Source organism: Cygnus olor, chromosome 1, assembly GCF_009769625.2.
Source record: "Cygnus olor isolate bCygOlo1 chromosome 1, bCygOlo1.pri.v2, whole genome shotgun sequence".
Classification (NCBI taxonomy): Eukaryota; Metazoa; Chordata; class Aves; order Anseriformes; family Anatidae; genus Cygnus; species Cygnus olor.
Window position 1 is genome coordinate 149,176,651 of NC_049169.1, and position 14,722 is coordinate 149,191,372.

A 14,722-nucleotide genomic window follows, 5' to 3' on the forward strand; every position below is an offset into this window, starting at 1 on the left:
AACACTTTCAACAGAGTCCTGCACTGTACAGTTTGTTTTCTAAGAAACAATTACCACCTAAAATTCTCTTTTCTGAAAGTTTAGCTATTAACTATGTTTACACAGATGATCCACACAGCCTTTCTGTATAGGTACAATGTGAAAAAACATCCTCACAACTGTTTTGCTACTCTGCGTGATGCTTCATCTCTCTACCTTTGTATTTTAGCAGCTCAGAACTCCATAGTGCTACTAAAAGAGAAACAAAGCAGCTGACAGAAAATGCTTAAGTAAAATAAGCAACTTTGGCATCAGGTGTGAAAAAGTGATTAAGTAATACAATCTCTACACCTGCATAACTTTTGTAATCCACAGTGTGGCATGAATCTCAGTGCTGACTCATACATAAAAAAAAAACAAACCATGCATACCCAGCTCCTGACCTTGTAATAAACTCATGCTGAAATAGCTACTTTGAAAGAATTGACAGTTTAAACCATTTCCCCTTCCAAGCACTAGATCTTCTGTACTTCTTCTGTCCTCTTGCTACTACTATGACCTGGCAGAGCCATATATGCAAATTACATACTGATCACTTTACCTAACTGTACTGTTACTTTCTCCCTACTTACCCTTCAGAATCCTTCCCTTTTAGACCTATTACAGAAATATCCAGCTGTGCTACACTCAACACAAACCAAGTAATCCACCTTCAATCTCCCAAGATTCCCTTGACCTAGCTACTAACAAAAGTGACGGCATGAGAGCAAGCATGACCTGCAGATTATCAGGATACAGAATCTAACTGCAGGGCTACCACCAAGTACCTACAGGTTGGGAGATTTCATGTGATAGTAGCCATATTACTGACGGGTGAGGTGCTTTAATTATGCCACTATTTGGCTATCAAATAAGGTGCTTTCCAACTCTAAGACAACTATTTTAAGAAGCAAATTATGCATTTTAATATACCAAACATATTAAAATGCAGAAAAATAATGCAAAACCACAAGAGTTCATAGAAATTAAGTATGGCTAACCAGACATGAATAAAGGTGTTTACACGTGATGAAAAACTCAAGAATTCTCACAATATAAACCAGAAAAAAATCCTAATACTTTATTTAAATATTGAACATTTCAAAAGGGAACTGACCAGGGAAATGACCTTCTTCCTTTTAAATTAATATGGGAAATAAAAATACTTAATGACATTAAGTTCTTAAATTTAGAATTCATAAACACTTTTCTTTTATGTTATTACGTATCCATTGCAGCAATACCTGAAAAAAAAAAAAGATGTAAAAAAGATGTAGTATTTTATTTTTATTAAGCTATGCAAAGTAAGATGACAGGATGAAAAAAAGCTACCAAACTTCTAAGAAATTACAGAAATCACAAGTCAGAATATTCCTCTACAAGTTTGTCAGCATTGCATAGCTCTCAGGGACTTTTATAAGAGTTCTTTTCCAGAGCTACTTTCTCACTTATAAAGACTAGATTCTGGTAAGAGGCCTGTCATTATCCTAGTATAGGTACATAAATTGTTCTCCTATTAATTCAGAAGTTTAACTAATTCAGAAGTTTAAACAAGCAGAGATGGAGCAATATAATAAGGATTTAGGGCAATTATTTCGTTATATCATTTCTTAATTCTACTATACAAGCTGACCATAAATTGTTCTGATATTGTATAATGCATCTGTATACTTCTGAAAAAATCAGTGATTTTAAAAAGGAATTGAATTCTGCAGTTGGTATTTCTTCAAAAAGTTAAGCAAAGACTCTGCTAACAGTGCCCTACCAAGGATAAAACTACACTTACAGCAATTACTTTAAAAACACATTTATGACCTATAACTGATGGTAAAGCAATTAGTGGGTCCCATTTTTTCCCCTGCATTCCAAGTCAGGCCCAGCACATCCAATACTGAATGTAAGAAATTTAGAAAATTTCCGTAGAAATTATGCTGTAGAAACTATGTTAGTTGAAAATTCACCAATATCATCAGAAATCAAGGATAGCATCAGACACAAGTTTTGTTATGACAGAAAACTTTAATGACTACGTGGCAGAACAGGGTTAAAAAAGCTCATGCACAGATGCTCACTGAACCACCAGTTCATAGTCTCCACCTGACTTGAACTGGCTTTTGCCAATGTACCTACAGTTAACAAAGGACAGCAATACATACATGTAAAGTTACTCCCAAACAGGTATGAAAGCAGACATCCACTGGTGCCAAGCTCGAGACTAGCTGCAATAAAACAGATCCCAGTAACTATACAGTTCACCAGAGTACGGACAAAAATAATTTTCAGTATTTTACTTGGGGGCAGTTAAGTGGTTTTTTTTTTAACTTGCATAATCTGCAGGGAGACAATACCTCCTACGTTAACATAATGTAAATTAATTGAAAAAATAATCACGGCCTATAAAAGTTTTGGGAAACACAAGCGCAGTAACTCTTCAGCTGCGTAGCACCTCGCCACAGGACGCGGTGGTTGCTGAGGCAGATCCCAGCCCCCCGTGGTGGTGGGGGAACACCTGAGGGCGGCTCTGCCACGCTTCCCGCTTGTGGTCGGTACCCAAGACAACACCTGGGACCGGGCGGCCTTTCCCAACGCCGACAACCCACCTTATCCCCCTCCCCACAAACACACAGTCCCACAGAGCGCCAGCCCCACACAACCGCCCCACAACGCCCCCAAAACTGGCGTCGGCAACTGCGCAACGGTCGCCAAACTCGCGCATGCGCAGAATGAAATGCTACCTGCCAGGCTTTCCTCCGGCAGCGCCGCCTTTCATTGGCTACCGAACGCTGCCGAGCGACTTCGTGCACCTCCGGAAAACCGCGAGAGGCGGGGGTGGCGGGGAGGGGGAGAAAACGGCTCGAACGCGGCGCGGTGCATTGTGGGGCGGGAGGAGAGTCACCGCTCTGCTAAGGGCCGCCATCTTGTCTGCGGCCGGACTTGCTGCCGCTCTTGGGGCCCGCTCTTCGTCCTCGCCGCGAGGAGCGAGGGGACAGAGAGGGGACGAGGCGCCCAGCCGCTGCTGATGCGCCCGGAGCCTCCCCGTGCCTTCCACGGGCGCTGCTAGCGAAGGGGGCGGGGGTAGTCGGGCGGCCACCGGCGCGGCCTTTCCTCTCCTCGGCCGGGATGGGCCGGTCCCGCAGCCGCAGCTCGTCCCGTTCCAAGCACACCAAGAGCTCCAAGCACAACAAGAAGAACCGGAGCCGCTCGCGGTCCCGCTCGCGGGAAAAGGAGCGGGCGCGGAAGCGCTCCAAGTCCCGGGAGAGCAAACGCAACCGGCGCCGGGAGTCGCGGTCCCGGTCCCGCTCCAACACGGCCCCCTCCTCCCGCCGCGACCGGGAGCGCGAACGCGAGCGCGCCTCGTCCCCGCCGGACCGCATCGACATCTTCGGGCGCACGGTGAGCAAGCGCAGCAGCCTGGACGAGAAGCAGAAGCGGGAGGAGGAGGAGAAAAAAGCCGAGTTCGAGCGGCAGCGGAAAATGTGAGTGCCGGGCCTGGGCTGGGGGCATCCTGGGGGGGTAAGGGGGAGGGAAGGAAGGAGGTGCGCTTTGTTGTAGTGCCTTTCTCTCCTCGCCTTCTTCCCCCAGGCTGTAGTCCTTTGCTTATGGGGAAAAGGCGCTTAGGCCCTCTCTGAGGCCTAACTTCTGCCTGTTTTCCCGCCATCCTCCCCTTTTCTAAAGGCTTGTTCTATCAAGTGTGCTAAAGCCGCCCACTCAGAGCGAGCGTCTGCTGCACGTCGCTTCCCTGTCACCCAGACGTGCTGCTCGCTCCCTATCTGTCGCTCTCCTGCGCTGCTCTTAAACTTCTTTCTGCCTCTGAGGCCTCTGCTCTCCGCAGGCTTTGTGCTGCACTGCCACACTTTCTGCCCCTCCCCTTCTGTGCGTGGTGCTTATTATGCTTCGAGCGAAGGCATTTAAGAGTTGCCCGTCTTAGGGTTTCAAGAAGTGCTAAGCAACCATTGTTGTAACGTTGCATTTTACTTTACTTTTTTCGTTTCTCTTCAAATGGAACAGTGAGATCCAGAGATTTGCTTCATATAAAGCTTTTTCTTTTTCAGTTTTCATTGTGGGGAATGTAATAAATTCCTAAAGTCCATAAAGATAAGTAAATCGTGTTTAATGTTGGGTGTACGTTTTAAAGTGAATGTTGGTGTACATTAAAATGTCTAGCAATGTCCTTTAGTTAGGAAAGAGACCTTCAGCAGAGGTAACAACGGATGTAAGAGTTGTGCTAAAGTGATGCTTTTTTGATGCAGCCCTCACTCCTTAGAGCACCAAGTCTAGAGATAGCACTTGCACATGTGAAGCCAACTAGTTCTGTTAATTCTTTGGTGGAGCTTTGAATTTTATTTCAGCTGTGCTATTCTAATGAAATACTATTTGTAGTTCAGAAGGTATGATCACCCTGAATTGTCAGGTTTTTTTTTGTCAATAATTTCCTTTGCTAACTTCAGAATTTGACAGTGATGTCATAAAAACTTAACATAGCAATACAAATTCCCCCCAAATCGTTACATGTTTTTTGAATCATTAACCCAAATTTTGCAGTTTACAGTTTTTTCAGTACCTAAATAATAAAAAAAAATCCACACACCTTTGGAATGTGCTTAACAATATGTTTAAAATATTTGATCTGTTTTGCTTCAGTTGAGTGCTTCAATTGAAAGTAGCCTGTTCATTCGATAAGTTTCATGTAGCAACATAGATTTCAAGTCTATTTTCTGCAATGTTTTCTATGCAAGTCAGAAAACTTTGAAATTGTACTCATGAAGTCTCTGCAGAACAAATATTTGGTTGATATTGGCAACAGAATAGTAAACTATTGAGTGAGAAACAGCATTGGAAAAGATTAGACATAGAATTTTGATGTTTCCAAAATGCACTTCAAATTTCAAAAACAATATCAAACAATAAATTTTAATACATACAGCATACAAGTGTGATATCTGAACTCATTTATAAATCGTGTTACATATACTCAAGTTAGAAAAGAAAATAAGTAATTCCTTGCTGACTGAATTAACTAGAAGACAATTTGTGTATTGAAAGTGACTTTCTTATAGTGTCTGTTCAAATCTTAACACACAGCCTAACTCCCAATTTTACCTGTAATTATAGTTTTCCGTAGCAAAGTTTTCATAAAGATGGTAAATAAGCATTTTTTTCTTTAATTCTTTAATTTCTTTAATTCTTTAGGAATTAAATGGAGCATACTAAAATATTTTTACATTAATGGCTTCTCTGTTTCTCTGGGATTATTGCTCAGTAAGTCAGGGTGATAAACTTAAATCTGTATATAATGTACTATAAGTGATTAAAAAAAAGAGTAGTTGATATTCACTACTAAATCGCTGAGGTTCGTATCTTTTTTTGTAACTTGATTTTCTTGAGACACCCAGTAAATGGTTAGAAGTATATTGTCGTTATCCATAAGCATAAGGTAGTCTTATAAATGAATTTTGAGAATAGATTTTGATCTTAATCTGTTTCACTTCTTTTTGTTTCCAGTGCTCCAATAAATGTAGTCCTGTATATTCAACAGTTATATTTATAAAACTGTCATTGCCTGTGCTTGTGAAAAGATATATTTGCTCGATTTAGTGGAATACAAATGGAATTTGTGGAGGCGAGAAGAATGAAATCTGTGCAACGCATAGTGCTTAATTTGAGTGCATCATTGATTGCTGAGGATATTTGAAAAGTTACTTTAGGCATGAGTGTTAGGTTTTTTGTATAACTTTGTACTATCATTATTCAATTAGCTAACTTTTATTCTCATTTTCCTTAATATTAAAGGAAAGCTAAAATAATTGAATAAACAGCTTTATGAAAAACGGATTTCTGTAGAAAAGACTTATGTATCATTTCAGGATTGTATAAGTACTCATGACTGAATAAATAATCCTAAGAGGGAATAATTTTTTTCTGAAAAAATAAAGAATTATTTGGATATAAAGGGTATTAACAGATATGTGTGTGTGTGTGTGTAAATAAAAAAAACTTTTGACCCCTTCTCCAACTTCCATCGAAAAAAGGCCCACAAGTTACTGACTTGGCAAAGACATGGGTCTGATGTATTTTTCTGGATACTGATAGGGACCTTTTTTTCCCTCAAAAAATTAACTCAAGATACTTCGTCACTTTAGAAAAAGTGAGCACTGGCCCAGTGTGTCATTGGAAAAGTTTGCTATCTGCTGAGAAATGGAAGAATAAATTTTGTCTTCTGGGGTTGAACGTCTAAGTTGGGGTTTCCAAAACTTTTCAGTGAAGGAGAGGGACTATGCGTTTGGTTGAAAAGAAGATATGTAAACCATTTCTGAGCTTTTCACCTTGGTATTTCAGCTGACTATGTAGATTTGCAACCTATACTTCATAATCATAATATGTGAAGTTCTTTTTATGTGTCTCAGTATAAATAAAATAGAAATATGCAAGAATTATGAAAATGACAGTATATTAGGATACTAACAATGATTGATGTCATTCGAAATTGTGGCTTTCTGTTGCTGACAGGCCACAAGATAGGTTTATAAGATTGTTTTGTATTTTATGGAATATTTAAAATGACGGTTCAGTTTCAAGGTCAAGAAAGAGCAGCATTCTCCCCCAAACCCTGTAATAATCCTAAATGAATAGTGCCATCTGAAACATAGCTATACAGTATTCACTTTGTGTAAAAAGAACATAGTTAATATTTGGATATCTAATTGCCGTACTGTACTGGTGATTACTACCTGGAAGATTTTCTTTCTTTACTTGGTAATAAACCTGGGAATTGATCTAATCATTCTGTATCCTTTTTAATGAAAACTTAAACAGTGATCAAACTAAGTAATAATGCTGTTGCTAAACATATATAAAGAAAAGCTGACATTTAAAAAATGCTTCCAAAGTTCAGAACATGAAAAACTGTAAAGGTTGCAAGGATTTATTTAGCGCTTGGTGTTGGTATATTGTGTTTTGGATAATTATGGTGGAAACAGGGTGCTGCAGTAGACAAGTTAGAGGAGAGCTGAAATATTTGAAATTTGATGAGGTATTGGATAAGTAGATTGCAGAAACAACACCTAGAATTCTTACTAAATATTCAAATTATAAAATGTATCGCTTCTGATTAGTTTGGTGACACTGAGATGTTTGTTTTAAGACAAGGTTTTGCAATATATTATGACTACCTTTTGAAACCATGTAAATTCCTGAAGTGTGAAGGATGGCCAAACTTGGTGGAGCAGTGTTCTTTCCCTAAAAACTATGGGTTTTCATATCAAGAAGTGGTATGATAAGCTGTCTTCTTAGCTTAACAGTCTAGAGATAAGGAGAGATATTAAATATGGTATGGTCTTAATGGTCCCTGTGGTTGAAACACAGGTTGCCTGAATGTTCACTACAATACATTCTTCAGTGTAGGGAAAAACATTATTGAAATATCCAATCTACGTGAGTAAAGCATAAAACTATTAGAAGTTGATTCAGTAGTGTGGCTGGTGCTCTGCATTTGCAAGAGTGCAACCATTTTTATTGATTAAAAAGGTAATCTTCATGTTTGCATTTTCTAGCCGTCAACAAGAAATTGAAGAGAAACTTATAGAGGAAGAAACTGCTCGAAGAGTGGAAGAGCTTGTGGCTAAACGTGTAGAAGAAGAGTTGGAGAAACGGAAGGATGAGATTGAGCGAGAGGTTCTCCGCAGGGTGGAAGAGGCTAAGCGCATCATGGAAAAACAGTTGCTCGAAGAACTCGAGCGACAGCGACAAGCTGAACTTGCAGCACAAAAAGCCAGAGAGGTAACGCTCGGTCGTTTGGAAAGTAGAGACAGTCCATGGCAAAACTTTCAGTGTCGGTTTGTGCCTCCTGTTCGGTTCAGAAAGAGATGGAATACTGCAAATCTAATTCCCTTCTCGTATAAACTTGCATTGCTGCGAAACTTAATTTTTAGCCTATTCAGAGGAGCTCACTGATACTTAAACAGTTATTCTCCTAAAACCTGAACAAGGATACTTGATTTTTAATGGAACTGACCTACATATTTCAGAATTGTTTGAAACTTTTGCCATGGCTGCAGGATTTATCAACGGTCCTTTCTTTTTTGGGGAAGGGTATTAAAATCTGTAATTATGTATCCTTCATTTGTTTCATTTTGTTTACCTAGACTGTAAGAGGCTTTTGCCTTCAGTCAGGCAAAGAGCAGGGTCCAGCACTGAGCTGCAGTACCTGTCTTTAACAAATAGGTTTCTTACTCTCCATTCAAAACAAACATTTTCCTTGAGCATACATTGGACTAATTCTGGAACTTCGAGCATAAGCCCATCCACGTCTTCACGAAGGATCTATGTCCAAATCATTATTTCCATTTTTAATATCTACTAACAATTCCTTTTTTCCCTAGAAGTTATAAAAGAGCAGGTTGCCCATGTCTGAAGGCAAGCTGAACATGTGACTTGGGTTGTGTTTTTTTTAATCAGCAGCTGGAGCAGAAGCTGAAAATGTCTTTCTGTGAGACAGTAATTTGCTACTAAAGGCTTTGCCTGCCTGCCTGCACCAGTCATTCCAGGATCCAGAAATGTCAAGACAAACTTTAAATTGTGTGAAGAAAATTTACAGTAAACAGTCGTGTCAAGCACCTTTTTTACTCTGCACTTCATGTACAGTTTATTTTAAATGAATATATTGATTGGCTTACAAAAGGAGAGGTAGTAGCAATGAAGATTTACCCTTCATATTAAATGTGACCTGTCTGTCACAGAGTCTTTAAAATTAAAAACAGTTACAACAAATATTAGGGATATTAAATAACATTTTTTTATAAGTTCAAACCTTGACTGTAAAGGAATTGAAGTTGAATTTAGACATTTAGATGTGTATATTCAGCAAATGCTTTATATATACAGATTTTTGTTTGATCAGATTGATGATTTTTTTTTTTTTAAGTATTTTTGCTATAGTCAATATGATGTGGAGACACCCCATCAGTTCTTTGCAATGCAGAATAAACTTCCATGCCTGGAGTGAAGTGTGCTAGCTAGTAGCTGGTTACTAGTCATAGTAAGAAGTTTTCTCTTCGTATGCTTGCTTTGTTCATATTAACTTTTTTTTCTTACACAGACACAAACCTCTGGCTAACTTTAAATCTTCCAAATATTCAAATAATTTGGATATATATTATGTGAACTGAAACACCTCAAAATCTTTCACGCAGTCTTCATATTTATGGGTTGCATAAAAGAGTTCCATAAAATTCACCAAGAAAGCAACAATTACAAGGCGTTATTTCCTGATCTTGCCTTTCCTGGATTCCAGAATTCCAAGTTCAGACTGCAAATGACAGTTTCATCTGTCTTAAAATTGTCAAAATACTGAATGTTAAGTCCATTCTCCCCATGAAGGAAGCCCATAGCTCCATGAAGTATGGATTACCATTTGTATTTTCACTAACAGTAAATGTATTTTTCTTATTAATTGTTTGCCTTAGGAATGATTTACATATTTTTGTTCCTTCCTATCATAAACATCTGCATTCCTCAGCTCAGCCTTCCTTGTATGTTGTTTCTTTATAAATGGTTGAGCTGCTGATGCAGGTATTGCCAAGCTAACAGTACAAATCATTTTAAAGAGGAAGCTGGCGCGTATGGCAGCCGAGGAGCACACTCTGCAGGACACTGGACAAGACAGTAAATATTCAACTTTTAATGCTGATTAAAGGAGTATAGGTAAAGAATACGTAGGTATACTTAATTGGTGAGACAAACTATTCACTTTATTTATATTTTATATATTACTTTTTAATTTGGTAAATACTATCGAGTTTTTGTAGTTGTCCTTGTTGATTTGTGTGATATTAAAATTGTAGTAATAAACTGTCAGGATTCTGTGCTTAGGGAGGGTTTAGTTGGTTGCTGTTTGGACTGGGCGGGGATGATTTAAATTTAGTATGAGAGATGAGACCAGTTTTAGTGGCTGCACAATGTACCGTTGTGAGACGAGATAGGTGGCTGTAAAGCTGCCCCTTTAAGTCAGTTCACAAAAGAATTCTGAGAAAGATTAGTGACATACGGAGTTGAATGTTATACTTTACTAACATCTTGCCCTGTCCTCCCGTTTAGGAAGAAGAGCGTGCAAAGCGTGAGGAACTAGAGCGAATACTAGAAGAGAATAATCGAAAAATTGCAGAAGCACAAGCTAAACTGGTATGTAAAGACGTAGTTAACAGTTTTATAGAGGAATACAGGTCTCTCCGCCTGATTTGCAACACAATTAAAATAAGCAAATCAAAGCTTTCTAGAGTTTAACTTCTCTGTTGCCGGTTATGTCAGTAGCATTGCTCTGTTTCCCTTGAGAATAAGAGACCAGACCCTTAGTAATAACATTAGTCTGAAGAAATACTTCTAGTCATTTATTAATTTGGAGGAAGATTGCTGCCTTCATTATTTAAAAAAAAAAAATGTTTTTAACTATCTCATGGGGAAGGTTGAAATGAATTTGCAAACATACTCAGCTTCTAGAACAGAAATAACTTATTCTACCTTGTTGAGCAGGACAAGTATAAACTGAATTTGAGACTAGGATAAGGTTGGTAATGCGAAGTGCTGAAAGAGAATTTCAACATGTGCTTAAAACTTCTAAGTTCTGAAAGTCCATCTTACATTGATCTCCAAAATTATTTAAGCAGGTTGCTTCTTCATGCAAATGTTCAGTATCACTTAGCTGATTCTAATCAATTCATGATAAACCAAACTAAGCTTTTTTTTAAATCCTGTTTGAATTTTATCAGCTTCAATTGCTGAAGTGTTTATAACCTTCTCGAGTAAATATGATGTTTCTTAAAACTGCTTGAGCTACGTCTCCTTCAGATCACGCTCTCCACTGGTGTTTGTGCTTTATCCTTTTCCCAACCTTATATGGGGGAAACAGGATAATAAGGAAATTTGTTAAATGGTGTAATTAACAAAATAAGATTCAGAAGACCACCTGCCTTTAGAAGACCACTGGAATAGCTGTAAGAATCTTAAGTCAGTATAAAGACTGACCTTGTTACAAATCAAATAGAAATCACTTTGAATTAGGAGGGTCTTATAGATAGATCTTGGAGGTGGGAGACCTTTGTTTGAAGGTCTGTTATTTCATTATATTATGACTTCATCTGACATGACAGGTGTCAGGAAGATTTCTCTATTTATACACTGATTTTTGTATTTAAAATGTAATATGTTGTTTGCATAGCAATGCTGAAAAATATTGTAAGTAAGCATTCAAGGTTTTGATAATATTAGCTATGAATGTAAAAAGTTTCAGTGTTTCTTCTAAACTCATTTTGTCACCATTTTATAAATAGTTCCATTGAACCAGCTATGGCATCTAGCTCAAGTATGTTTGCAGTATGCAGGATTGGATATTGGATACAGACTTGTAAATTGCTGTTATGACTACAAAATATGTTGGCCTAAATTCTACCATTTTCATATGTAGGCTGAAGAACAATTGAAAATTGTTGAAGAACAAAGAAAGATTCATGAGGAGAGGATGAAACTAGAACAAGAGAGGCAACGTCAGCAAAAGGAAGAGCAAAAAATTATCTTGGGCAAAGGAAAGTCTAGGCCAAAACTGTCCTTCTCACTAAAGAGCCAGGATTAAATTGCAACTCTGAACTCTTACAAGGAAAAAAAAAAGGAAACAAAAAACAATAACAACAAAAACTTTGTATGGTAGCTTCTTGTTGAAGTGGTTTTTTTTCTCTCAATTTTTTTTGTCTTTTTTTGAAAGTCTGGAAAGTTAGCTTGTTCTAATAGGGGCTGTGCTCTGCAATTCTTAATTTTTTTTTAAACTTCCATTAAGTTAAACCCTTATCAGATCATTGTTGCCTTTTAGAGGGAAATCTGTTCTCATATGTTTTGTTTATGTATTAGTGGTCTGAAAGATCAGGTCACTATGAATTGTGGATGATCTGATAAGGTTTTACTTGACCTACTCATCAGAGTTTGACTCTGATAATTGACAAAACTTTATACTGGGTATTGCTGACTCCTTTTTTTTTTTTTTTTAAGTCAGTAAATACATGAGTAAATTGCCATGGTATTACTGGACCTCTGTGGCTTACTGTTAAATCAGTGTCCTATGATACTGTCCCATTGTTGCGCTTGATGTTCCTGATACAGGTAAGGAAATAGTTTGTCATTTCTGCTATGAATACATAGAGAGAGTTCAGTATTGTCTCTGTTAGATTTGTTTTTATTACATTGACAGCGTTCAACCAGAGTTCCCCATTGTGTAAATAAACCAATTTGCTGAATAAAGTGAAAGTCTTAAATTCATATGTTTAAGTAAATTTTTTTAGTACACTTCTATAAACAGCTGTAAGTGACAATTCACATTATTAAATTCAAGACTATAGTGGTATATTTTTAATTTTGCTTTAAACTATTGTGGCTTCTCCTACTTAAAATGCAAAATTACACACAGTAAAAAATCCCTGCAGTTGTGAATGTTTTTAATGGCTGCTGCTGTTTTCATGAATGTTTTTTCTTCTGACTGAGACTTATTTCAACCGTAGTATCATGTTTAAACAGCTGTATGGCTTACTGCACCCACACCAATACTTCAGTATCTAATCCCCTTCAGTTTGCCTCATAATATAGTATATTGTTATAAGTGAAGATCATTACCATATAATAAATCTGATGGATCCTAAAGGATTTAAAAAATTAAATTTTTTCCCCCCAAAGGAAAACAGAAAGTAAGACTGTTTAAATGTATTGTTTTAGCCAAAAAGCAACTGTTACGCATATACAAGATCTTGAATGTTACCCACTTGTATATACAGGTTTTATTTTGAAAAATACAGATTGAAAACTATATATAAAATCCCCTTTTTGTTTACAATTCTTCTACCAAAACCTGGATTACTATGTCTTCTCCAGTTTTAAAACTTTTTTCCTGTTGGTATGCAACATCTGTAGTAAACATAGGATGAAAAATATCAGTAGTTGCCTGAGCATTGGAATGTTGCCGGACAAAGATGGAAATAATTCCTGATATTCCCTACGGATCTGTTTCTGTAGATTTGGCAAATTAAATGTGAGAGCAAGTTAAGTGTGTCACTGACAGCAGTATATTCAATATGCTTTGTATGAAACCTGGGCTTCGGGGCAGATTGATGTGTATCTCTTTGTCCAGTATGTCAAGAAAAAAATGCAAAGAGAGTAAAATACCTACAGTATTACTGTATCTAAATTTGTCTCTATATATTGTATTACAAGAGAAAGTTGAAGGTTGCTTAATGCATAAAAAAAATGAAGCCAAATAAATTGTGTACATGACCTGTTGGCAGGAGCAGGTTGTATTTAAAGCTCAACTGATACCTGTATTTCTAAAACAGAAAACAACCCCTGTTCCCTTAAGAGAAACAAGCTATTAAAAGTCAATACTCAAACAGACCTACGCATTTTTGTTTCCTCTCCTCTTCTAAAAGTGAGAAGTTACATTCTCATACAAGCAGCTCTGGGGTATTAGGCTTTTATGTTCTATGTCACCAACTTGCTGTCAAATAGTAGTAGTTGTTCTTTATACTTAACCTCTCCAAGCTTAAGTCACAATTTTATTTCCGTTCACACATTTAGGACTACTCCGTGGACAAAGTCCACAGTCAGAATTAGCCCCTTCCACAATTCCACAGCTTCTTACGTGTGATTCCTTCTCCCTTCTCTCAAAAAAGTAAAAACAGCTACATTTTTTTTAGTGTGGAGGGAGGTGGGCAGAAATATAGTCAGTAAAAACCACTGTCTTTAATGTCTTAAAACACTCTTTAGTTGTTAGCATTTTACAGACCTGGAATGGGTGGATCTTGTATTTGCATTGTTCTGGGGTTTTCCTTCTTTTTTAAATTACTCTGGGACCTCTGGGATATTGTTGATTTCTAGGGAAATAACTCTCACTTTGGAAGGGGGGTAAACTGACATTTAATGGTAGGAACTTCAGATGTTCTCGTTTTCCCCTGATACTCATTTAATGCAAAGTATGTTAGAATGTAGACATGTATTTAGGTAATGATTAAACAGTGTAAGCTTGTGTGTGTGTCAGTTTCCGTGAAGATACTAGTTTACCCAGAAAACCTGCTGAAACTGCTGTTAGAATGTATCGGTTGTTTGGTTTTTATTTGATTTGTTTTATCTTCTTACAGTTTGAACTTTAAATTTACAATTGTTGGTTACTCTAGCAGGTTTGTTGTACCATTTTTTTGTTCCCCCTCTCCACAGTGAGATGGGTAAGCGTTTTTTTTGTTGCCACCTGCCTTGAGCAGTAGTCAGTTTCTGTACCTGATAACAGAGGAGAGCTTAGTTTTTCTTAACCCTGTTCATAAATGTCCTGGAGAATTATTTTAATACCAGACAATGCTGCCATCCGGCAGATGCAGGAAAAAGTAGAAGACAGCGTTATCCTAGCATATCTGTATTTCATAATGGAAAGTTACATTGGAGATTAAACTTCCTATGTCCATTATCATTGTTATTTTTCCAAGTACATGTGGAAGGCTGACTGCTGTGAAATGGAGAGCTGGTGTCCTTGATGCTGCTCAAAGCATTTTGGTTGGTGAGATGTCTTAAGCTGCCAAGCAATGGCACACCTACATATAGAAAAAAGATTCCAGTATTAACTTACTAAAGTATCAATACTTCATCTATTATCTTGTTTTTTAAAAGTGTATGTCTTCATCATCTCTCC

General features: G+C 37.6%; 1 protein-coding gene across 2 annotated transcripts; it reads left to right on the forward strand.

Moving 5' to 3' along the window:
- The first annotated feature begins 2,869 nt into the window (after window positions 1-2,869).
- Window positions 2,870-12,315, forward strand: ARGLU1 (arginine and glutamate rich 1). 2 transcript variants are annotated; one of them, XM_040537545.1, is made up of 4 exons: window positions 2,870-3,494; window positions 7,569-7,794; window positions 10,111-10,194; window positions 11,474-12,315. In XM_040537545.1, the coding sequence occupies exons 1-4, from the start codon at window positions 3,139-3,141 to the stop codon at window positions 11,636-11,638; spliced, it is 831 nt and encodes a 276-aa protein (XP_040393479.1). In that variant the 5' UTR covers window positions 2,870-3,138; the 3' UTR covers window positions 11,639-12,315. The 2 variants fall into 2 exon arrangements, 1 of the variants encoding a protein (XP_040393479.1); XR_005814743.1 differs by having other exon boundaries at window positions 2,882-3,494; window positions 9,621-10,194; window positions 11,474-11,500.
- Window positions 12,316-14,722: the final 2,407 nt, after the last annotated feature.